Genomic DNA, 27,804 nt, shown 5'->3' on the forward strand with positions numbered 1-27,804 from the left:
TAGTCTAGTCTGCTGAATTTGACACATTTGTAACTAAATGCAGAATTGGAAACATTATCCCTTGTGCTTTGGGCTGTGGTTTCCCCTTAATTTACCAGTGATTATTCTAGAATAGAAAAACAGTAAAACATTCTCTCCTCATTTGAGCCTGAAATGTATTCGCTGTGCAGATGACATATCCACGTATGGTACTAGCTATCTCCCCATTCTTTTTTAAACCCTATGTATCACCTGCTCAAAGTAGTCAGTCAGTGGCAAGAAAGTGCTTCCAATGAAACCAATGGGATCCCTTTCCACACATGCACATGGAGGGTTGAACATGCATGAAAAATTCCCTAAGCCAATGGCAGAGGTGACTGTATGTGAGTATATCATGTGCAGGAAAATGTGTACAGCTGAAACACATCATAGAATCCACCCAGGCTAAACAGACCACAAGAAAACATAAAGGGATCACGTAGCTATCCATCTTATTTTGTACCAAGCTCATTATTCCTTCTCCATACCCCTAAATTGTTATTCTGTATAAAATCCAGTTTTAAATCATAACTAATACAGTATGAACCCTCTACGCCTTTGTTTTTTACAACCCTACTTCATTTAATGATCTGTGACCATCATTTTTATCACTCCAGCAATCTTGTTATATTGCATTCTCGCCGCTCAGGTATAATGTGTTTCATCCTCATTGTCATAACACCTTCACAGCTTTTAGTGTAACTAAATTAATTTATTAGCGCTGCCTTTTTTTTTCACTCAGTGTAACTTCTTTCCTAGAGGATGCCAACATCTACAGCAAATTAGCATAACAATTATTTTCTCCCATCTCCATCTCTTTACCGCATCCATACAGATTCTCCACTAAGAGAGAGGGGTAACTCAATAGGGAAGAATTATCAGGGACAAAAAGTATTTATCAAAATTATCAGGGACAAAAATGGAGGTTCCTTGTAGTATACATTTAAGATGATTTATAATACAATTAACACCATAACAGAGGTTTATTTAGGGTACAGAACATACATATATGTATATACATACATACTAACCCTTTACCTTTAACATATCTCCTGCATAGTTTGAAGAGTTTGTAAAAGGGGCGAGGGACCCCTCTGCTGCTGTATGCATTAAATGGCATATGATGGGACACATCAAACATGTATGCATACTTTCTATTGTTGTATTTAGCGCTGGTTTTAGGTTTTGGGGTTATATCTACCAGGTTCTCAACCAATTACCAACAAAGGTCAAGCTGTATTTAAAATTAAAAGTAGAAAGAGCAATTCTCCTTCAACGTTCTAAAAAAGTCGAACAGCAAGAACATTCATTTGGCTGCCGTGGTGAATGTTCCACTCTTATGACTTTGAACCCAAATTGTTTTACATAGAAAACCAGTATTACATTTGCAAACATGTCTGGGAGTGTTTATTTCTATACAAAGTTTGGAATAATTTTGAAGTAAAATTACAGATAGAAAGCAAGAAATGTTGTAATCATCTTGTATTTATTTTATGATTATGTAATCAACCCAAATTATTATGCAACTTTTTAAACTATTTATACAAATTGCTCTAGCCTTAATTTTCCATTTGTTTTGCCATGGCTACCTAGAGGTTTGTATTCATTTTGGAATGTATATGATTCCTGGCAAAACATGCATAATGTTCTCTGCATTAAAAATCACCATTTAGTGAAAAGGAAGAAGATATATTTTCTCCTCTTATGCCTGTTTTGCTTGGTAGAGTATAGTAATCTAATATTTGCAAAACTACCAAAGGGAGGCAGCTACCATTTGGTTTTAGTAGGACTCAGCAATGCATTAGTCACCCCAGAGATAAATAAATCACATACTATTTATTATGATCTAACTTGTTCAAGAATGCCATGTGGAAAGGGATTAAAATAATGGAACCTACCCATTATATGCTTTCTATTAGATAACAAATGTGGTGTCACTGGATACATTACTGCATAGGATAAAGTATTATTTTATAATTAAAAGGGTTAATGATCCTATTCCGTTAAACTGTCTTGCAATAACCATCCTATACAACATTTTACTGCATTACAAAACAATCTACAAACATAATAGATTTTAACACATGACTAACTGTGATTGACGTGGATTTTGTGTACAGAGGGAACTCAAAAGATTCACCTTCACAACTAATAATTTGTCTCAAGTGGGGAGGAAATTAAGTGCCATGAAAGCATCTTGACAGAGTCATAAGCCAGGTTGATAATGCTAGCAGAGTTCTTATGTTGTGTAACAGATTGCTTCATAATTACTGAGGTAATGGTGGTAAAGCAAACACATAGAATGTTATCTAACAAAGTAACCAAACTCCAGAAGTCACGTGGTACCTGAGAGCTCCTTTTAAATTTCTGTGCATTTGCCAAGGGGAGGCTGGGGGTGCTGCCATGGGTCAGGCCTAGGGTAAGGCCCAGTGTAAATATGCCACTCATACTAAATGTTTGTTTCTGTAAGCCTAAATTGTTCTGTGTACAATGTATGGTATATGTATTGTACTGTCTGTGTCCTATATACCCTTTCTGAAGAACTGTGGAACATGATGGTGCTATAAACCTCAATAACGAACAATCATATAATATATTATTATTATATATATATATATAATATAATCATAATGGGCAATTCAATGAGAAGAATACCTTGTTTCACCAGACCATGTGGTTCTTGGAAACGCCCAGTAACATGTAGAATCCCATTAAATTATGCAGTCTTTATTTATCATTAGCTTGTCTTAGTAGAGTTAGAAAAATCCTCACAACATTTTTATCTTGTCTGTATTTTAATTAGAGATAAGGATATCCATTTTATTATACACTGTAAATTATCAATTAACTACAGCACATCAAATGCATGATTCAATTTGTTTTAACTGCCTTTTTTATGCTTCATTTATTTGGCTAAAATTTTATTACTCAATTAAGTAAAAAGTTAAGAGATAGAATAAGTTTCTAGCAATGTTATCCCTGGAAGACATATCAAATATTACTCACTATTAACTATTAATCATTTGGTTTGTATACAGAAATTAAGATGCAGTACAGACTACAGTCCAATTATTAGTTCATATCTTGCTAGTGAAAATAAACCACATGCCTACAACAAGGGTAATGGTTATAATTGAACGATTTAAAGAAGAATAACATCATCTTCTTTTTCCATATTCCTCCAATTGCGATATTTCACGTAGGTAATGTTGATCCATGGAAAACTGAAACAGATACAGTGTTTACGTTTATTTATTCTGGGAAAACTGAAATGGAAATAGTTTTTTTTTTCCTTCTTCTGGATCAGCAAACAAGGATAATATGTAATTTCATGGGTTTGTGTATGTTTGGCAGCCTAAATAACCATGTAATGACCTTTATAACAATTAAACCAATATAGTATTTTACATTGCCTTGCAAGAGAATTACTGTAATATTTTATGAATGCTCCTGAGATATGTTTTCTTGGGTGAATAGCTAGTCATAAAAAGTTTTGATGGGGAGGATGTTGTCCGGTTTTTATTTTTTTGGGCCAGAAAATGGAGGCTCAAGTGGATTTTGGTCTAGAGATCAAAATAGGCTTAAGACCCTATATTAGTATCTTACCATTGAACTGAAAATGAGTCAATGTTTCCATATAAACCATTATATCACAGTGAAATATCATCCAGATACTTCCCTTCTAAACCACAAGGTACTTTGACTAAAACGAATAGTTGATGGGTCTTGAGTTACAATTAAATAATAGTCCCCCGCCGGAATAATTGTCAAATTGTCGAATATTGTCAGGAGCTTGTTAAAAGGCTGTTTTGCACATTGACCTCCTTTGTGAGATCATTTGGTTTATGTTCTTAGAATTCAACAAATTATTTATGCAACCAAGAAACAGTATTTTTAAAATTTAATTTTAAGGGTAGTAAACTGTGTATGAAAACAGTATTATGTGAATTTTATAGATACAGTTTATGTGTGTATATATATATATATATATATATATATATATATATATATATATCTCTTTAGGGCTGCAACTAACGATTATTTTCATAATCGATTAGTTGGCCGATTATTTTTTTGATAAAATAATTAAATAAACAAATGATGTTAAATACAAACAGCAGAATAAAAAAACTTTGATAAAATACATTTCTTGTCTTTATTTCTCAACCAGCCCCCCCCCCCAATTTATGCACATTTGAGCCCAGGCTTGCCACGCTGCCTCCCACATATGCCCCTCCACGCTGCCTCCCACATATGCCACTCCACGCGATACGCCTTATACCCCCTGATACACCCCTCCATCCTCCCCAGACATGCCACACTGCCTCCCAGAATGCCACGCTGCCCTCCCCACATATGCCACTCCACGACACCCCCACATATGCCACTGTGGCCCCAGATATGCCTTATACACCCTGATACACCACTCCGTCCTCCCCAGACATGCCACACTGCCCTCCCCACATATGCCTTATATACCATATATGCCTTATACCCCCAGATATGTCTCTCCGTCCTCCCCGGATATGCCTTATACCCCCCCCCCGATATCTCATAGTCCCCTCATAGAGTCACAGACCCGTTCGCATCACACTGACACCATACTTTTATAAATAAGTACTGGGTTAATCTTCACTGCCCCCAGGATTTAGATTCCCCTTATTTTGCCCCCCTTTACCTCTAACTGCACCTTAAATTAACTTTATTTAATTAATTAACCCTCAGTCCTCATCATTAAATTAACCCTAAACACACCATTAACCATAACTACCCCTAAATTAACCCTAAATACCCCATCAACCACAACTACCCTAAATTAACCCTAAACACCCCATTAACCATAACTGGCCCTAAATTAACCCTAAACACCCCATTAACCACAGCATCCCCTAAATTAACCCTAAAGACCCCATCAACCACAACTGCCTCAAATTAACCCCAAACACCCCATTAACCACAGCTGCCCCTAAATTAACCCCAAACACCCCATTAACCATAACTGCCCCTAAATTAACCCTAAACACCCCATTAACCATAACTTCGCCTAAATTAATCCCCACCTCCCCTAACTTTCAGCAGCCCAAATATTAATATTATACTTACAGTTAGATGAGTGTCACAGCCATGTGGTTCTGGGAGAAGGAAGGGGCGTGGCCAGTTGTCACAGTGATTACAGGGAGGGACTGGTAAGTAGGAGCTGCTGCTGTGAGTCACTGAAACGGATTAAATAATGAGGGGTATTTTTCTGAGAATTTGCTCTGAAAAAACCCTCATTTTATAATTGATAAAAATCGATTCAACTAATCGATAATGAAATTCGTTGGCAACGATTTTCATTATCGATTATTATCGATTTTATCGATTAGTTGTTGCAGCCCTATATATCTTACTTGAATTGTTCAGTGTGTTTTATAACAGTAGGTAATGACTGATATCTTTGGGGACCAGTTTAAAACATTTGATGCCATTCCGTACAATCTACATGATGGAATGTCAAAGGGTTAATATGTAGAGAGTCAAAGGGTCAGGTCATTTTGAAAGTTCCCAGGTATGCCAATTAAGCAGCCCCTTCTCATAACATAATTACCTCTTTCTCGCTACCAAATGTTATTGTGCTGTAATGTGGCACCCTGTATTCATTATTTTATGTTATGCTTTCCAGGTGCAACCTGGCACCAGTGGTGGAATTTGCTGCTGATGTTGGAACTAAATCGGATTTTATTACCATGAATCCATCTGTGGTACAGAGAGCATTTGGAGGCTTTCGCAATGAGAGCGACAGAGAGAGATTTGTCCATAGACTATCCATGCTCAATGATAGTGTCCTGTGGATCCCAGCTTTCATGGTCAAAGGTGGCGAGAAGCATGTGGAATGGGTTAATACATTAATCCTTAAAAATAAACTGAAAGTACGAACTGCATATCCATCACTGAGACTCATTCATGCTGTCAGAGGGTAAGTACCATCAAATGACTAACCTGTTCTAGAGACCACCTATTTCATACTTAACATTGTATCTGAAGTAATGATTTATAAGGAAATGTATGAACTGGGCATGTATAAGCAGACTCAATTCAGAATGGCGTGTTTGTTCACTTTGAAATATATTCACATATAAATACATTTCCATTTTTCCCCTTATTGATTTAAATTGAGCAAGCAAGTCTGCAGCAGAATCAAATAATAATGTTTGGTGGTACAACATTTTATTATGTGTTCATTTTTATCTACAGTAAGATGACCTTAATACAGATGCCCCAGTAATATTTAGTCATATTTTAACAAAGACTGGATACATCTTAGTGTGAATTCATGTATAGTATTTCACCAAATCTCATTAAAAGAATAGCCAGAGACAGATGTAAAGATACAATTTATTTTGTATGTGGCTTTTAACCTTTTGTGAGCCAGGGGGTACATGCCAGGCTGCTTTATCCACCAGGATTAATGAGTACTTGAAAAAGACCCACTACTTAAGGATACCAGCAATGGCAAATTGTCCCTTCATCCACTGACAAAGAAATAATACAGCACCCTTGCACCCGTGGGTAATGTGGGCATTTGGATACATGTGTTTGATGTGCTTGATCCAGGGATCTAAATCCCTAAGGATTCTGGCACCTTATGCCAAACCTGTGCCCTTCCTGTGCCCTGAGAACTTTACCCCTGATGTCCCGATTTTTCAAAACATGAGATTATCAACATGTGATTTTACAGCTCCATTTTAGTTTGCTCAGTTGGAGCCCACAAAAGAAAAATGGATATAGCTTCATTAGCCCAAGAGAAAATGGAATCTTTAGCCAAAGACAATTCTTTTTATTGAGCTAAAAAAGAAGTAGAGTTACAAAAGCTTTTAATACCTCAGTGGTCTCTTCTTCAAATCTGAAGAACAGACTTTTGGGTTCAAGAAAGATTATGTAGCTACATCTTTTTTTCTACACTGGCCCAATAACCGGTATCAACTTTGACTCCTGTAATCTGCAGTAATCATTTGACTTTATGTATTTCCTCTTACATTGTTATTTAAGGCACTTGTGCATTTCCCATTAATGTCACATTGACAGTATATTTATATTCCGGTTATGTGGATATGATTTCCGCAGCAGCTGGTCAAGACCGTCAGAATTGCATTTAGATGCAGAATTCATGTGATTACTTAACCATTAACCATTGGAGTTCTGGAAATGAGCTTAGATGTGTCACCCTCATTCAAATTATTATTTAATCTTAAAATTAATTTATCTTTGAAAAGCAAAATGTGCCTGGTTTCACAAGATCCATTATACATTCTATTGATGTTGCAAATTGATGCCCTCGCATAGGCTCCCTGTGGAGTGCATGTAGTACAGGATGAGAAATCACAACAGGTTTAATAATAGGTAAAAAAAAAAAAGGGTACAAAGTAGACTTGGGCACCAGGGGGCTCTTCGTGTTCGTCTTCGTGCTCGTCGTCGGGAAAAAAAAAATCTTCGTATTCCGCGAATATTCGCCTGTTCCTGTCTTCTCTTCGGGCGAATATTCATGGACATTCGTTTTTTCCGGTTAAGGGGTTAATACGGGGTTAACGCAGCTCTGGCGCCAGGAGTTTAAATGTCCGTATGAGCAACTCTATTGGTTGTCAGCAGGGGGCTCGTCTGCCATTGGTTGATGGCAGACGAGCCCCCTGCTGGCGACCAATAGGGTCGCTCGTACAGACTGTTAAACTCCTGGTGCCGTAACTCGTCCGGCAGATCCCACTGGTCTATCTGTTCTATCATTTATTAACTGATAGAACAGGGAGACCAGTGGGATGTGCCAGGTAAGTTGCAGCATTGGGGTTTTAAAAGTCTGTACGAGCGACTCTGTTGGTCACCAATAAAGTCGTTCGTACGGACATTTAACTGATAGAACAGGGAGACCAGTGGGATGTGCCGGGTAAGTTGCAGCATTAGGGTTTTAAAAGTCTGTACGAGCGACTCTGTTGTCGCTCGTACAGGCGCAAAAACGCACTCTTCGTGTTCGTTTTCATGTTCGCCCGAAGACGAATGCACAAGCAAAGAAGGAGCCGCTGAAAGTTCTCCCTTCCAAAAAGTCATTACCCTGGGGCTTACCTATCAGGTTAATAAATGATATGGGTCAGTTTGCTATTTTTACTACCCATCATTGGTAAATGTATCTTTTTTTTACAGCTGTATGGTAACTGTGCCTCCATTTTTAACTAGGTGGAGTTTAATCTATCTATCAATCTATCTATTTTATAAAATTCCCCTCATTAAAGACGAGATCTGGTCAACCTAATTTATTACTCTACGTCTCTATGGAACAGCGTAGACTACTAAAGCTGAGGAACACTGGTTAAATATACTGCAGAAAGGGCCTCAGTAAATTGCCTGATAATGTAGCGATGTCATTATATATATATATATATATATATATATATATATGTAATAAGTCAGAGGCAAACCAATAAATCAGGTAAGCAAGCTTACGATATAGAGAATGCAGAAACACAACTGTATAGAAGAAGGATACCTCTTATGCTATGATGTAGGAAATCACGATATTACTATCTGTTAAATATTATATTTTGTGAATCATAAATATAGTTATTTCATGAAAATAAACTTAAAGTATGAGACCAGGGTGACATTGCTGTAATGTGTTTTACCAAACACATTTTTGACCTCAAGGTCCTCTTTAATTTGCTGTAGAACAGTTAAGCTAAAAGTTACATTTGTTACCAGGGAGACAACTGTACTCAATTGGTTAGCTACATTTGAAATAATTGCCATCAGTTGCCTATATTGATTAAAATACTGCCCTTTAAAAAAAGCTGACAGAATATTTGATGTCTCACTCTTTTATTGACTAATATTGACTGCACCTGCTATTTAATCCTCTGATGCCCAGGAGGTTGGTGGCAAAGACATTGTTAATTTCAGGTTAGGGATTATACTTGCTCACCTACCCGTTATAGAGGCATGTCTTCTCCTTTGCTTACATCAGACCTTTGTTGGATATTGATGTGCCCAGCAACACTGGCTAAACCCAGGGTGGTAGATCCAGGGGGTGGCAGCTCCTCTGCAAGAAAGCAGGGGCAAATTGCCCTTTTGGGTGATCAGACTTCCTGGTGCCTTACTTACCAAATGGACCAGTTGTAGCCAGTCCATTTAGATCATGAAGGTCTGTTCATTGCTAGCACAGTTTCCATAGCATGTGGTTCCTTAAAGTTTCATATCCTTGTGCTTAGGAGAGTGGATGCTGGAGCAGAAGTAAGTTTTGGGGGCAGCTGGGATTCTGCTCTGGGTCAGGCTTAGGGTAGCTCCCAGCCTAAATACACCATTGCCTAGGAATTTACAGGGCTACCCCTGGTGGAGGAGGCAGGAAGAGTCAGGGGTTCCTTAAGGAGCAGGCTAAATTCAATAGACTTGAAAGGGGTTGGGGTCTGGGTAGTATTAAACATTGAGAATAAATATTGATTGGGAAGACTCATGGGAGAAATGTGGACAGTTTCCAGGTATGGGCACTGGAGATCATTGAAGGGCATGAATCTATACAACACACATGGACCTAAAACAGGTGACTTGGTAACTTTTTGTTTTAAAAAAATGAACCTTTAACATTTCCAAGCAAATATCCATTACATATTAATCACCTATTCATCCATGACTGGACTGGGGCAACACCAAGTCATGTTTATTTAAAGGACACCAGCCCACGGATTGAGTTATTACATGTTGTGCAAATGACATGTAGATCCAATGGTTTTTGTGTATGGATAGCTAGTCCATACTTGCGAAATATGATGATGCTTTTAAATCAGTAAATAATTAAACCAATAATACTATGTGTCTTTATTGAGCAGTATATCATCAAATGGAAACAAAAAAAAATTAGTATGAGTAGTGGCATTCATTTGCTAATGAATACAAGGGCAGCTAGACAGACAAGATGAGGACCCAAAGATGCAGTTTCTCTTCAAGAGTATTATCCAATGAGAAGGAATTGTGGCAGTTTTTGTAAGAGCATTATCTGTAAATTTATAAATGATAAGTTTCCCAAAAATGCCAATACAAAGCCTGCATATGGAAGGATGAATAGATTTATCCACCGAGTTGATGAATGTTCCTTTAGATTAACAAAAGCTTTTGGTGTCTTCAGTAGAATGAAAGATGTGATTGTCTGACTAAACCGATAAAATGACTGATTTAGTACGTGAGTTAATAACATATAAAATATCACTACCCACAAGATTAGAGGTGTCATTTATAACAAGCCTTGCTGCACAACAGGGTGAATAGCCGTGTTTAAATTATTGTATGACTTCCCACTGAAATCAATTTTTTCTTAGCTGTTTTTGTAAGTAAGTTTTTGTGATTAAGGTTATCCTGCTGCACCATGCTTTTATTTTTCTCCAGTTGAGATTTACATTGGGAATTGGGAATAGGTTAGTTTTTTAGTCTTCTTTTGACAAAGTAGGAGTTTGGGAAAGTTTTTAGTGGATTAACATCACATCTCTAAGGTCGAATTGGAAGCTTGATGGTTTATTTGCTTGTAAATCAATATTTATTTATTTTATAAAGGGCTATTTTAACTTAGCAAACCTGTCACGCTGGAGTTGATGGTAAAGCCTGCATGACTATTTACTTTCCCTGCACTGAACTTATCTCTCTCAGATTCTGTGACTGTAACACAATGAAGAGAAACCTTCCAAGTCATGAGCACACAAAGGTAATTCCACTGCTGTCACTATCAAGCTGAGAGAGCCCTTAAATTTACATGCTTCCCCCCCCTAGAAATGCAAGAGTGGAATTCCACAGAGTCCCTCAACGTGAATATGCCCCAACCTCCAGCGATTTTCCATGCATGAGAAGGCCGAACACATATTCTGGCTTATGATCTGTTCACCACCACTCACTAGTACTGGCTCGCGAATGTCTTGAGGTATCTTCACGTGCGCATTTATTTTAATGGGAGTGCTTCCCTGCCACTGATTGGCTGCCTCAAGCTTTTGGTAGCACACTTGTTGTAACGAGCAGAAATCCTACTTTGTCTGAACATTTGGGATGTTATACATTTTAACTTTTTTAGTATTTGTTAAAAACATCTTGTTAATGGAGATTCCTACCTGCCTTTTCTTCTTTCTATGTATGTGAAGACATAAAAGGATTTCATCTCACTGATGTTTTGAGATTCTGATTATGGGTTCTATTCCCTAAAATATAGGTTACATTTGGGGTAGAGTGTTGTTACTAGTACAATATGTAGTACATTTTGTGTAGAGAAATGTACAGGTTGTCAATTTCTTGCAAGTTTAACACAGTTAATGTTTAGTGTATTTCTATAGCGTGTGCGATAACAAAGGATTCCGACAAGTTTCCCCTGAGAGTGAGCAGAGCTAATATTAAACATTTTATATTTGTTAGGCTAGGTTTCCACTTGGGTTTTTGTCCTGCGTTATTTTCTTGATGAAAAACGCCAGGAAAAACGCCAAGAAAACTGCCACTGCATTCTCCTTTGTTTTGGCGTTTTTTCTGGAGTTTTTTCTGGCGTTTTAGCCTTTCTGTGGAAATTGCTTTTTTGACCTTAGGCAGTTTTTCCAGCCTTTACGCGTTAGAATTGTCACCCAGCTAAAAGGGATTAGGATAAATGGCAAGTATCTGCCCCCTCCTGATGTAATTTTCTTGGTAAAGTTCTACTTAAACGCCCCGGCGGACCCTTTTGTCTCTTTTCTGTGGTTTGTAAGGCATGCTGTATTCCGAATGTCTGCTCCTCTAGGAAGATTGGCCCCAAATGATGGTGCAAATTGTTTAGTGGTGCTATATAATCCCCACACCCCTATGAAAATCATATCATTCACACATTTCTTCTTTATTGTGAAGTCAAGAAGTAGAGAGCAAAAAAATCTACAGTATATATATTGCTATATGAGAAATGATTTTAATAATTGAACACCTCGTTTAATTTGCAATTATGTTTACACAAAGACACTTCTTTTATAAACCTGTGCTCTTCAGAATCTATGCAGTTCTCCAATATATCAGGTATTTAGCCTTAAAACTGAGACAGTTTAATCTAATTTCTGTTAAATAACACTCATATCTCAAATAAACAAGGTGTTGGCAGCAAGTACATTGCACCTTCATGTTTTTTTATTTCTACATGTTGTACATTATGTATTGCTTAGTTTTGATGTGTTTTTACTGTATTGATTACTAGCTAAATTTCATTCAGATGAAGGCACCTTTGCCAAAAAAAATGGCTACAGCAATGCTTTTTATTCTTCCATTTGGCTTCTCTTTGATAGTGTCTTTTGTTTCCCTTTTTGTTCTCACATGAAATATTTGAAGCCATTCAAGCTGAAGTTACCATTTTTATAGAAAAGAAGAAGCTTAGTTGCATGTCCTTAGCCATGGAGCTTTTTATCCCCAGTTTTTTTCTAAGACTTGGGCCAGGCTCCTCAGATTCTTCTGCATGTTGATGGTATGCTGCATGTTTCATAACATATAAATTCTTTCATCTGGATAAAAAACAAGTATTTTGCCCTGTTTCGTGTACTATGGAAAGATTTCTTTAAAAATGCAGATTACACAATGGTACGTCTCCAGAGCACAAATAATTTTTTTGGCCCTAGAAAAGAATTTCACTTATTCTGACATAACATAATATGTGTTTTTCTATTATTATTATTTTGCTTTGGTAAAACTCAGACATAGTCCATTGACCTGGGCTTTAAAAAAAAAACCTTTAGTATATTTTTTTCAGTTGTGACTTGGAAACTGATTCTGAAACTGATAACCATTGAACCGTTGTATTAAATCAAACACTGTCCAATAGACCTCTTAGCTGTAGTCATACTGCAACTCTGTTCCATTTCCTTGTTATTGTCAAGGAAAGATTGCTTCTGGGAATTAGTTTAGCAAGGAGCCCCTCTATCAGCAGTAAAAATGGTTGATATGTTTACGTTTATCATAATGTAGCTCATTTGTATTCAGTGTTATTTATATCTTATTTGTGCCTGCAGAGAATTGTCTGAGAATTGCGTCTGCTTCTTTTTCATAACAGCACCACCTGTATAAAATCATTGGATTATATTAAGGTCTGTGCTGTAATAGAAGAACATTCTGAGCTTTATACGATGTTCTTTACGCATCCTTATTATTAAGCATAAGTTTATGTTGTGTTTCTTTTTCTTTTTAACTTATTAACGATCATTTATTATGAGTGTGTGTTATTGCTACACTTTTATATGGACAATTGGACTTTGCGCTTTTTATATTCCTGGCCTGGGATCACGTTCCCACAAGGGAAGGCTCTGGGTAGCCGGAGCCCAGAAGTTCCCAGGTATGCTCATGTGCACATGTGCCATTTTTTGCGTTTAGAAGGCATGACTGAGTTTATTCACACAAAACATGCACTCATTATAATTGCCACAGTAGAGCCAGGTCCCTGAAGATTCGTCTTTCGATTGGACGATGTGGGTTGTACCTTCTTGTCCCCTTGAAGACTTCCTTGGCCCCCCATCTTTTGAGATCTGGACCTTGTTTGACCTTTAAGGGAAAAGAAGATTGGATACCCAATGTAGCCTTACATGAAGCAAAAGCACCTTTACAATCTTCACAGATGAGGTTTAAGCATGACATCTCTGGCTTTTAACTTTATTCACACTTTTATATTTCACTGGATTTTTGTGTATATTTTGTATTGGTTGCACTTTTTTCATCTCATTTCCCTGCTCATATTTTTTCTGTCTTAGAATTTTAACTTAAATTTCTATTAGGATGCAAACGTTAGTTTATAAATTTGACTATATTGATACTACATTAATAACAATTAACCTAATTTTAAGGCAAGTTAAAAAAAACAAAAACAATTCACACTTGGGCAATTGACACTTATAGACTTACAAACAAGTTTTACTCCTTGTATAGAGTATGTCCATGGTATTTCTTTCTTATACATAATAACATGGATGTGTTTTTGATTTATATCATTTACCATATTTGCTCGATTATAAGACGAGGTTTTTTTCAGAGCAAATGCTCTGAAAAATACCCCTCGTCTTCTAATCGGGGTCGTCTTCTAATCAGACCTCAAATAGAGGTCTGACTATGAGACTGAAATCCAGATCCCCCGCACCGCTGCAGGGGACCTGGATCCTCCTGTCTCCACCCCCCCCCCCCACACTTAGCGGTGCTTCCTGCTGTATTGCCGGGGCAGCAGGTTGACGTCTACGCGATCCGCGTAGACAACGTCCGCTGCAGCCGGAAGGAGGTGTGGCTAGCAGCGGGGGTTGTCTGCGTCCGTCGCGGATACCTTCCCCGACTGTCAGAGATCAGAGTTCGGCACCGGTGCGGGGAACTCTGATCTCTGACAGCCGGGGAAGGTATCCGCGACGGACGCAGACAAACTCCCGCTGCCAACTCCACCTCCTTCCGGCTGCAGCGGAAGGAGACGTCAATCCGCTGCCTCGGCAATACAGCAGGAAATTGGAAGCACCGGTAAGTAAGTAAGTGTGTATGTGTGTGTTAAATGGGGGCATAGGGCATTTCTGGAATGCTTTATACCCCTATATGCCACTCTGGCACTTAGGGGGTTAAAAGGCATATTATGGGGCAGAGTGGCATATAGGGAGGTATAAGGAATTTCAGGAGGCAGAGTGGCGTTAAGGGGGCATTTAATAGAGCACTCTGCCTCCTGAAATGCCTTATACCTCCCTATATGCCACTCTGCCCCATAATATGCCTTTTAACCCCCAAATGCCAGAGTGGCATATAGGGGTATAAGGCATTTCTGGAGGCAGAGTGCTCTATACAATGCCTTTTAACTCCCTTAATGCCACTCTGCCTCCTGAAATGCCTTATACCTCCCTATATGCCACTCTGCCCCATAATATGGATTTTAACCCCCTAAATGCCAGAATGGGATATAGGGGTATAAGGCATTTCTGGAGGCAGAGTGGCACATAGGGGGTCAAAAGGCATACCATGGGGCACAGTGTCATATAGAGGGTTAAAAGGCATATCATGGGCCACAGTGCCATATTGGTGTGGCAAGCCTGGGGGCAGATGTGCGTAACTGGGGGGCAGGTTGGAAAATACAAGGAAATAAAAACAAAAAAAATATTTTTCTCAATCATAGCTTTTATTTAAAAAAATAGTGAATGAATTAACATTTACTGGTAAAACTTTTTTCATTTAGGGTCATCTTATATTCGGGCTTTTTCTTTTTTTCCTAAGTTAATATTCAGATTTTGGGGGGTCGTCTTATAATCGAGCAAATACTGTATTTCTGAATTTTGAGCATGTATATTATTGCTTTTAGATAAAAGTACGTATTGTCAGCAACAGAAGATGTTACATTAAACAATCAAATTATGTGTGGCTCCTTCACATGACATAATTAAATTTAATGACCTAACTGCTTACCACTTAAAAATAAATTATTTCAGTTTCTTTTTCTAGAGCAGCTAGTAGGTAGCAATAGTGTCAGTTTAAATTACTATACATCAATGTGGTAAATTAAGCTTGTGCTCCAAATGTGATCAATATGGAGAGGCTTCTAATTCTAGGGAGTAACATGATATATCACTCTTTCTCTAGGAATAAAGAACTGTTTAGTTAGAGCCTTCTAGAACCAGGAGAATAACTTGTTAGTAACTTCTGATTAGCACATATCAGTATAGTGAATGTAAGCTTTTTGATTTGACTGATGACCTTGGCCTCTTTCCATACTATCCATTGAATCAAAACACTCCCAACACTATCCATCCATTCTAAACTATCATTCTGTATCATTTCTACTGCTTTGTGTAACTTAACCCATTCACATTTTGATGACATAATTACAGGGAAGAGTGATGAGTGGAAGGTGACAAATATGCCCTTTATCCATGTATTTTAATAAACTAGTATGTGTCTCAGCTTGCAAAGATTCTAATAGTCTTATAATGTACTATTTTACTATCATAATTCCAGCTTGCTAGGTAGTGTGTATCATGTATTATAGCTTTCAGTTTTGAATATGGATATAATTTAGAGCTTGCTTCAGTACCTTTTTGGCAACTGCTCATCTGTGTCGTTGCCAGATGTGCTTTCTATCTAATACTATAATACAGTACAAAAGACCAGGGGAATACTAGCGCTTTACTGAACATAGCTACAGCGATATTTAAATGTGTGCACTTTATGTAGTTATGTGCAACAGGACTATCCATACATTTGACCCTTTTGTTGACTTTGAAACATATAATTTGATAGCAGATAAGAACCATTAGGCGTATACAATATTTAAATGTGAACAAATATTTTTTTATAGAAACATACCGTAGTACATATGTAAATTAGTAATAGTACTCCATAAATACAATGTAATAATCAATATTGTTTCTGTGTATCACAGTATAAAACCCATATAGCCGTAGAGGCTAACCTAGAGGTTCCTGGTGAAGCAACGTTCACCTAGGGCTCTGGGTCGGTTTCTTATTTCCCCAACTACTCTTCAACTACTCCCCACCCTCTAAAGACTGTTTGAGGTCTAGCTCCCCCCCTATATATCTCTAGTCCTGCCCCATTATCAAAGCACTCTCCCAAAGGGAACCTACCTATATCCTGGTGGCCTACCCTAGAAAATTCTTAGGTCAGTATATATATCTATCTATCTATCTATATATATATATATATATATATATATAGCAATACAGTATAGAATCAATCACTAAATTAGTATGCATTATGAAGGAACAATCTTGCTGGAAAACCTCATTCAACCTTAATATTTAGTTTTAATTATTATAATTTATCATTATATTTTTAGGACAAATAACATATCAGGAAGAGAAACCCTTGTAGCCGTTGGTATCTTGTGAAACTAGGGTAAGCTTGTGTGGGAGAGTTGCATAATATCCCGTTCTAGTTCCCCTGAAACCCCTGGCTGCATACCTGATTCTAACCACAAAACATTAGAACTGCAGTTTTGGCAGAAATAAATCACGAGATGCTATTATCTATATGTTTCCTCCAGATAAAGAAGACAACCACTCATAGGAAAGTATGTCAGTGACCTACCTCACATGGTCTACATGTGGTAAAACAATCTTAGATCTAAAGCAAAAGAACAGTCAAAATCTACATTTATTTTACAAAGATATTTTTTAATGTTCTAAATGAATGTTAGTGCCAACTCTTAACAATGGAATTGTAATTATTCACTGATAGGTAATTAAATACTATATATTGTCTACTCGTACACATAAAAGTGACAGGGTACTATAGCTAATTTTATTATAATTACTTAATTTGCGTTTTCGCACCTCCTCAGTTTTTATTTTCTTTCAGATCTCATATATTTGTTTCTAATCTGATACTAAAAGTGTGAAGCAGTTCTAAATTATAATTCCATATTATTGTACTAATGAATCACTTACAATAGCCCCAATTTACATGACAAAGGAGAATCTGCAAGTTTCTTATATATTGCATAATTACTTAACACACCACATGGAAAAACAATAATAATATTAAGGAATCTGTGTTGTAAAAACAAAATAGCTACACCAAATTGATACTTAAAAATAAAAATAATAAGTAGTGTTATGTATAGTTTCTCAAAAAGAACAGCTTTTATTTATTTATTAATTATATATATTTATTATAATATACACATATACTTGTTAAAGTTGCAGTTTCACTATTCATAAGGAGACTTTAAATTTCAGTATACATCTGTACAATATGCTCTAGTTAGCATTGTTGAATTTTTTTATATTAAAAACACAAATTTAAGATAATTCACTTTTTCTCCACTGGAAAAAAAAAATACTTGAAAGAATTAACTAGATGAAGTTTTAAGGAAAGGTAATTAATTTTAGTTATATGATTAAGTATGTTGTATTGCTATGATGCAGGAGTATTAAAACTCTCCTGACTCTACTCTCTCACAACATTTGACACCTTTGTTTTGTGGTTAGAGGTTTGGGTAGGTGGAAAACATTTCTTTGTAATCTTGAGCCCTATTTATAGCTGTGTAGTTGACACACACTTGTTTACACATTATGTTTACTTAGTACACTCCAGACCACTGTAATACACTCATACCCAACAAACATTCTTAGCTCCTAGAGAAGGGTGGCATAAGATGAGGAAAGATGGACTAAAAAAGGACGCTTGGAAGGAATGTTGTCCAGCTACAGCTACATTTGAAGCAGTGATTAATCAATAATGGGCACCAAGTTCTGGGGGTTAAATGGTAGCAATGGTAATGAGAAGTGAAGAAGATGGAAGTGGGGGAAAAGGTTTGATTTGGATCCTTCCGCTATACCTCTATAAGCATATCTGGTTCATAAAGAGGTATATGAGGTTTTTAAAACATTTAAACCAGGAAACATCTTCTCAAAGGGTGTCCTGTTGTCAGAAGGAACTGCAGGTCACAATCAGATGTAGACAAGGTACAATAATGTAATTTGAACATGTGTTGGTTCATTGTCAGCACTAGTGTATACTGTATAGAATTCCCACACTGCATGGTGTCCTTTTATTAAAACGAAAGGAACAAAATATCTATTCTTGCAACAATGCCAATATGAATCTATAGAGGCTATATATAAAAGGTGTTTCTGGTAGTTCATTTCTATAACTTTTATTTTTACTCAGCTGTTGTTCTGAATATAGAATGAGGAATGTGAACATTTGTGTTACTGTTTTGATTTTGAGATGTGAAAGCACTGCGTTTTGGCATTTCACAAATGCCAGTAAATGTGTTTTATAGAGCACTAATACATAATGAATAGCAAATCGCCTTGCACTTTGTTTAGTGGAGATTGCAGACTTCAAGTGTGACGTGTCTGTGTCTGTGTCTGTGGTGTCTGCGTTTGGGTCGTGTGCACCCAGCAATGAAAATGAGGGGGATGGGAAACAACGAGAAAAAACATCCTGCTCCATGGGAAATTAACAAAACCAATCTTTTTATAAAACAAGTCATACTTCAGAATTGTTATTTTATATGGAAAACAGAAACCTGTCCTCTGAGACTTTTGCAGAGTTCTATGAGCTACTATGGCCGCTTCCTTTTGCTAGTCCAGGCATACTAGGGTATTCAAATGTCATGGACTGCTCATGAGAGTCTTTAAAATGCTGTCCCACCTAATTTACGCAATTTAACTATTTCAAAACTAAATGCATCATTACTAACATCAGTCTTATTTGAATGCCCCAAATCTTTGGAAAAAGTAATTGTTCATATTTTGGCCAGGAACACATGACATATGACACATAAGGAGGGACTAATAAGTTGTTGCCATATAAACAGGAGAATATTTCTTAAACATTTCTCAGTTTTTTATGTCATTTTACCTTCAGATGAAAGAATAAATTGACACGTCTGCTAAAGTATATTTGTTTGGTGTGCTAATTTAATGTTTATAAAATAGATTCTTGATGAATCTCAGGATATTTATCACATCACAGGCAACATCTTTCCAACAGACTTTAGAGAGCAGTGAGCACCATGCTGTGGTTCTCCACTAAGCAGCTTTTGTTTCTGAGCGTGTTTATTTATGTGGCATACCTCCCAACATTCTTAAAAGACCAAAGAGGGACCTTTTTATATTAAGCAATGTGGTTGTGGAGTAGCTATGAGACATTGCTTTACTGAGACTTTTTTCTGTGACATATTAATAGTTATTTATATAATATTAATATGGCATATTATGTTTTTACACACATTATTGTCTTTTCTTAGAGCTGTAGAACACTGTAATATACTAATACTCACCATCATTTTTTTCAGCTTTTAGAAAAGAGGGGCAGGTGGGTTTGGGTGCAATTTGACTACTGGAGGTATGATATATGTTTGTATGCATGTGTGTGAGCCAAACAATATGGAAGATATAGTGTGCACACATGTATGGATCTATGTGAGCATGTGTGTATGTGGAGAGAGAATATTTGCACACGCACATAAATATTGGTGAGGCAGCAAATTAAATGTGTTTCTCAGCTGATTTTCCAGTGGTAGGCATATAAAGCTACAGGGTTCATTGCTGAAACAAGCTGGAAACCACAGTGGGATTATGTGGGGTCAAAAAGCATCCCTAGGTAAATCAGTGGCCAGAAACAATGCCTATGTCAAGAAAACTGGGACAGTAAACCAAACATGGTCTTAAAAAGAATCATGTAAAAGTATCTGTGGACCAAAAATGTATATGCTACTCCACCAGCCACATGCAAAATTCTTCACTTTTAGCTGAGCATCTTTTGGAATAGCAGGGTTTAGCTGCCATGTTGATCAACGAGGTCTAGCTCAAATATACATTAGACAGAAGGTTGGTTGCACGTATCACTTTAAATAACTTTTGCTGGATTCTTCAAGTAATGATTAATGGAAAAACCGAGGTAAGCTAGATACCCACGGCCTAACAATACGGCCTAACAATGTAAAGCTGAGCTGTGGAAAGTGCAAAGCACAAATGAGCAGCATAATTGATTGAAATGATTCTCTGCTTTCAGTAGTCGTTGCCAGGAAAAATAATTGCAAAGTAATTCCAGTAAGCAAACCACATAGCCTTTAATGACCTTGAACTAATAGGGTATTTTTCTAAAGACATACAATGAAGTACTTGAAAGAGATGTGACCTCTGTCACAGATGGAAAGCTGGCAAAAAATACATTTTAAATGGCTTAAAGTATCAGATCATGAAATGCCACCATTTGTTAAGAATAAGCCGTGCATGTAAATTGATGAAAAGGATGAATTAATTCAGCCATTTAATTTCATTCACTGGTTAAGTTGCCCTTCTGTACATGTGTAGAAAGTGTTTTAACAAAGTTCAAAAGTTCATCCATCACCCTCAAAGAACCCCATAAATGTATGAAATCCAGGATGGAGCTACATTGGTCATCTTCTAGAGTCTTGTTTGCTCATAATGGTCATCTTTCCCAGTCTAGTTTGCACATGATGGATATTTATCATAATAACTTTAGTAGACACATCATAACTTTAATACCCTTTTATACAGGTAATCTTATTATGTGTCAAATTACTTCTTTATGGGTAATAATGAAATATTTTGAGTTATTTACAATCTTCTACTGCAGTGTCCAAATGTGCCACTATCTTGCTTGAGAGATTTTAATATTGATCAACATTAAAAAAATATAATCACTTTAATCGGTTACAAATACTCTGCATAAATTGTGTCTTGTATTATCACGTTACTCTGTTACAAATACTCTGTTTTGTTATAAACATATGGTACTCTTTTTTTACTCCTGTAAGAACATGTGGGGAATAGGTACTTGCGTGGAGTGTTATAAATCAAGAGGGATTGTGCAAGAACTCTCATCTTAAAAAGGAATAGTTGGAATATGCATATTATTCTGTGTTTGAAGACTGGTGTAGAATTAATTCACTAAGAAGATCTGGAGTCTGTAGGTTGTAGCATATAGTTTCTGGGCAACATTGTTGTTTGTCCTCAAAAAGAAAATAAAGCAACCTAGCAATCAGGAAACCTCACTGTAGAACTAGTTAAAGGGGAAGTGTCCTACTTTCCACAAGATGATGTCAGCAGGCTAAATAACGATCCAAGTCAAGTCTCAAAAACAGCAAATCCAATAAGCTGTTAAGTATCTTGCCTTCTGCCAACAGGCTCATTAGAGCAGATCCCAAAGCACTCTTCATATTTGTGACCTCATGCTTTTACAGTTTAACAACTATTTTACTGACCATCCGATTTTCTGTTCCTCTTTTGGTTCTTTTTTATTTTAATCAATGCATTATTTACATGAGTGCAGACCAAGCGACGTTTACAATCCATTTATTTGCTCATGTTTTCATCACTTCCTTCCCTCAGCACCACTTCCTCTTGTTATTTTCTTTTCTATAGTTCTTACACAAATTATATTTCCTTCCGGGCCATTCATCAATCATAAATACATTTCTAGAGCATATGCACATGACACAGCGAATTCTTTCAACCAGTAAAGTTATCTTCCTCCTTGTTGAAATTCACCCAGTAACAGAACACTTGCAGGTTTCCTGCATTTACTCTTGGAGGAAATAGCATGTTTGCTTATATTCGTCACTTGAGTTTGCCCGTGTTTAGCAACTACACATATAACTTAAGATTCTTCACACAATGTGTCTGAAATATAATACTTCTGGCATTTTCTGCTGACAAGTGAATATGTATTTAGTCCCTTGAGTAATATTAAAATTATAATAACCAAAAAGAATAAAACAAAATATGTTATTAAAATTTTTTAGCATGAATGGGTGGTTCCCCTTCAAAATGCTTGAACTGAGTATAGAACAATGATATATATCATACATCAAAATTATGTTTAATACATAAAGTATAGAGGTTCAATCATAAAGAGAGAGAATAGTTCTTCACAGCAAGGAAATGCAGTAGCTGGTGAGGTGGTGCTTGCAGATAATTTGAATGAATATATAGAAAGTTAACTAAAAAACATTAATCTACAGTTGAACACAATTTAATTTGAAGTTGTAAGGAAAATTGCATCCCCACAGCAACTTCACCTGTTAGGGACCCTAAAGAACTGCCTACGTCCTGGGGCCACACAGTGGGACTCTGTGCCGTCCATTAACAGCACGCATAACTCCTAGAATTAATGGCCATGGAGGTCAATGTCTGAGCAAAAGCAGACCTGATGCTCATAGGATAAAGTTTCTTCCCCTGTCTAGAGAGGTAGGCAAGTGAGAGAGGATGTCGGAATATGTTTTGTAATAGTAATCAATGTTTTTCTTAGGTGGTGTGCGCAGAAATTTTTTCTTGCGCAAAAATTTTCCTAGAGCCAAAATTTTGTGCGCACAATATGCTTCTGCAAATGTTACATTTAAATAGTTATTCTATATTTTTGGTACAGCTTGCTCATAGTTAATAACACTACATTATAGTGTGATTATATACTATTAGTTACACAACAGTATTACTTATTGTAATGTCAGCCTGTCTGACAGACAAGCCTCTCTCCTAATGTCCATTTTGCTCTGTCACACAGTCCATGTAAAGCGAAGTTGGTGGAGCTGAAAAAATTCACATTGTAAGGGGGTGGAGCTATATATTTCCACCCCTATTGACTTCACTTCCATGGTCTGTTTTAATATTGTTGTTGAATTTTTTCTGTCCCATTTTGATGTGTTACTTACTTTTAATAAAAGTGTGGTTAACACACCAAAACTGGGCAAAAAAATCAACAACAATAATATATATATATATATATATATATATAATTGCTTAACAGCAATCACACCCCTATCAGCATAAACTACAGCATAACACCCATCACTCTCACACACTCTCACTGAATATTTTCCTACCTTTCCTCTGTCACTGTCACTTTTCCTCCTCCTCTTTGTTCTTCCTCTTGGCTCTTTTTCTTCTATGTTCCGGTGCAGTGAGTGCGGAAGGCGGAGGGCGCGCACATCGTGAGGGAACAGGATCGGAGGTCTGCATTAACAGACCTCCCGCTCCCTTGATTGACTTTAAGCCGGTTAGAGGGAGATCCTTGTCCGTCTCTGGAGGGGAGTCGGCGTGGTGCCACCCCCCTGATGAGTGGCACCCGGGGGGGACCGCCTCCTACTGGTGGCGCGCACAATTGTCGGACGTGTGAGCTCTCTCTAAAGGCTATGTGCACGTGCACAAGCGCACAGCTTAGAGGGAACACTGATAGTAATGATACCTCATTGTAAAAATAAACTTGCAGCGTTTTAGACAGTCACTATGGTCCTTAATGGCCATTGTTTACCTGATGTATACAATATCAGTTTGTGTGCACAGGTTAAAAGACTATAAAAGACTCAAGTTGTGAATAACATCACTTTAAAGGATATCTTCATGGAGCATTCCTATTTTTTTCATAAAACCTTCTTTCAATACTTGTCAACTGATTCAATCTCATCATTTGTGACTGGGTGATTTAGCTAGGATTTACAATTTAGATTAATGATAGCTATATTATTCTACTTCTCCAGTAAACTTTAGCTGTTGTAATTGAAGTAGTTGAGCATGTAAGTTAACGATATTTTTGCAATGAAGATCAATCACAATCCTTGACTTCCTTTTAGATTTTCACAATAAATTATGCAGACTGTAAGACTAAAGTAAGAAGTGATTAAAGGATAGAAAAAGTGCTGAACTTGTTTCAGAATGCTTGCATTTAGGGAAACAAAGTCAATAAAGAATGCATATTTTAGAATAGATGTGTTTGTAGTCCTACAAGTGGGAATGGATATCATAACAAAGTTAAAAATTGATTTAGGATTTTACTATTAAGATGCTGAATGACCCTTTTCACTTCACTTGGTGTAAAAAAGGAAATGTACTTAATTTGTGTGCCTAACATCAAATTGAGTTTCATTTTGTGTTGAACTGTAATGCATATGACTACAAGAGCCAGTCTAGTGAGATAAGAGTGGACTATTATATTCCAACCCCAAGCATTTGTCCCAACTCAGCAAAGTGCTAATTGAACAACACAGTTCACTGCACACCTATGAAGAGTAGTTCATGCTTTGAGCAGGACTGTCTTTAATGTAAGGCAAACACAAGGGGCCCGTAAGCAGCTGTTCCTTGCAGCTACCATAGTCCTGAGGTGGCGGTCTATGCCACCGCAAGAAAACATGTGACCCAGCACTTCCTTCATTCTTTCACACCACTGTTGGATATCCTGGGAACCGATGTCATATCCTGGTTCCCAGCAGCAGGGGGCACTCAAACCATGGATGATGAGTTAGTGGAGATCTTATTAATGTATATAGGGAAGGCATCCACTGAAGCCATTAATAATAAACACCACAGACACATTATGCTAAATGCCACTAAAACTAAAGTACTAAAGACACATCCAAATTTAGAAGAATACTATAAACTGATGTTTTAACTGTATTTTAAAGAAAAGCAGACTCCTTAATAGAAATCTTGATATTTATGAGTTATACAGTTCTTCAACAGCCTCCTAGTTCCCACAATGTAAACCTCTGATCTTCAAATACCGTTCTGATGTGGCTCCCTTTCAGAACAATCTCCTGCAGTGTGGTACTGGCATTAAAGTAAGCACATCTCTGCCTCCCATTAACCTTTAGTACTGTTCTCCTTGACAAATTCATTGTTGCAACACTGCAATGCAACAACTTATTATACTTAATAGATGTTTAAAACACACACACTTACTTGACAATTCTCCTTTTGTTATTTTGTTGGGATTGTACAGTCTGCTGAAAAATTAGTTCTCAGTGTGACTATGACCCACTTTTTTCACTGATGATATTTTAACTTTACAGTCACTATACCTATGTATAATGTAATTCTTTGAAATCCTTTTCATGATGGTGCAATCTAGGTTAAGAAAAAAGTGGACATTTAATCTCAAGTAATTTTAAGGCAATACCTCTGTGCAGCCCTCTGTAGTATTTTTTTAACAGATTTTTATGTCTTGCCCTGGTGTTTTGCACATAGAGCACTAATGAAGTAACCTCATGATATGGTAACTCTGGGGTTGCTGCCCTGGGTCAAACCTAGAAAAACAATCCATCCCCTCCATTAATACACAATTAGGAGGAATGGAAAAGGACAGGCGTAGGTGTCCCCTAGTCACACAAAAATCAACAATAAAGTGTCATGTTTCACAAGTCTTTGGTTTTATCATAGAAAAATGGCTAAATGGAAGCTCAGAGCAGTGTGTGGCTCCACATTGTGCACATACTAATCTCAATCTTATTGATTAAATAGGAGGTGTGCCAAGCTAAAAATCACACCAACATAATCGATGGACAAATCACATCACATGGAAATGGCCTTTACAATAGCATTACTTAGTGGTAGGTGGGATTTCAGTTAACACAATTTGGCTCTAAACGTTTAACCATTTTCTTGTGATGAAGCCAGCAGCTTGCTAGTGAATATGTTGGGCACTTTTATCATTATGTTTTGGTCCTACCTTTTTGTGTTTCACCTCTAGTAGTATATACTTTTTGATGAGGCTAGAAGATATCTTCATAGTAATAGTCTCTGGTCTGATAGAAAAATTACATGCAATTTGCCTGAACCCTTTTTGTCTTTATTTCATTTTCAGTGAACATTATTAAGTTATCCTAAAATAAAATAAAATAAAAATTCCACACTTAACCACCAGGGTACTAATCTTAATGTGTTTTTTTCTATGCCCTGTCTTTTACATATGATTTCGACAAGATGATAAAGGTTGTGTTTGCCAAATAAGCATACTATATTACAGGGCCTCCTGGGCCAGCCTTCCATGAAACAGATAATATATGGCAGATAATATTTGTATAATATGTCCAAAACTTCTAAAAACAGAATGTACATGTCTATTGATGTCCTGTATGTAAAATCCTTTTTTAGATTTGTTCCCCATGACATACTTGAAAATGAATACCAAGCATTGGTGCTTGAACTGGGCTCCACCAGCACCCCAAAATATCACAAATATAGACCGTAAGGTCGAAACATTGCCCGTGTCCATTCATTTTTGGACCGCAAATTTAATTTTCTGTCCTTTTGGTCAGACAAAATTTTGCGGGCTTCCTCCCAGGGTCGTACCTAGAACGGCTCTTATAATTGGCAGCCCTCACCGCCTACACTTTAAAATGTAAAAGCACCCACACTCTTACTCATGCTCCCTCACACTCACTTGCTCTTAACCACGCTCTCTCACACTCTCATTAATCTTTACTCTCTCTCTCTCAATGCCTGCCTACCTTCTAAACCGACCGCTTCCGTTTCTCTGCCTCTTCTCTTGCCTCTTCTTAGTCTTCTGTCTCCTTTCTTCGGCCACTTTTCCTTGGCATCAGCTACATTAACCAGGCCTTTTGGAGCACTTCTGCAAAAGGGTAGAACCTCTGTGCAGACCCTCTCCCCTATTGGAGAAACAGGGGAGAGTATATCCCTGTGGTGCATGGCATGCCTCCACCCTTTTGTGGAAGTACAAGTCCAAGAGGCTAGAATATTGCAAATCACCATTTGCTGAAGCATTCTGGGAGGCCAGGTTAACGGCGCTGATACCATGGAAAAGTAGACAAAGAAAGAAGGTAGAAGTACTAGAAGAGACAAGACAAGAAGCAGAGCTGCTGAAAACAAGACAGGGACACAGAAGTGGTCACTGGAGAAGGAGATATTGGTAGAGAGCATGAGAGAATGTGTTTGAGAGTGTTAGAAAGTGAGTGAGTGAGTGAGTGAGTGAGTGAGTGAGTGAGAATGAAAAAAACAAACTGCAAACGAAAGTTCAGAGAGTTTGTATTGATGGGGTCCTTCCTTATTTTCAGACATTTGTACGAATTAACAAAATTTGCACGAATCCACATGTACAAGTCTAATAACTTACTTGAGTTCTTCTTGCCTTTCTCATTTTGACTTATGATCTTTGAATATTTTACATGTTCCCCCTTATGGTTTATAGGAGTATTGGATGGAACTCAATGCTTCAATACGCTAACAAGCTCCAAATTGGAAAAATGTCTGTGCTTTGTGTTTCAGTCTTGGCAGACTCAATTGTATACAAAAGACTCCTGGTGCCTTCTGGTCTTTATCTCAGTAAGGCTGAGCAAAATGGTAATTTAAATCAGGATTACCCATAATGCCTTTCTTCCTCTTTCAAGTGTAAACTTTTGATAAGAAATTGAGCTGTGAGTGCATTTTATTGCCTACCAGCACCACTAATATCTACAAATATAGATGGCAATCAAATCAAACATTTCTTATTTATCCACTTATATATTGTTAGCGTTTTCAAATACAGTAAAATTAAATTAGGTATTTAAATGTGTACCTG

General features: G+C 37.1%; 1 protein-coding gene across 1 annotated transcript in view; it reads left to right on the forward strand.

Annotated features, from left to right (window-relative positions):
* The window catches only part of LOC149302997 (CMP-N-acetylneuraminate-poly-alpha-2,8-sialyltransferase-like), a 60,000-nt gene that overhangs the window by 27,011 nt on the left and 5,185 nt on the right, over nt 1-27,804 (forward strand). The window contains exon 4 of the mRNA XM_089481805.1: nt 5,681-5,974. Within this exon, the coding sequence (XP_089337931.1) occupies nt 5,681-5,974 (294 nt within the window). The remainder of the gene's footprint in view (nt 1-5,680; nt 5,975-27,804) is intronic.

This window comes from Sceloporus occidentalis, unplaced genomic scaffold (genome assembly GCF_023333645.1).
Source record: "Sceloporus occidentalis isolate IW3139 unplaced genomic scaffold, rSceOcc1.0.p SCAF_16, whole genome shotgun sequence".
NCBI lineage: Eukaryota > Metazoa > Chordata > Lepidosauria > Squamata > Phrynosomatidae > Sceloporus > Sceloporus occidentalis.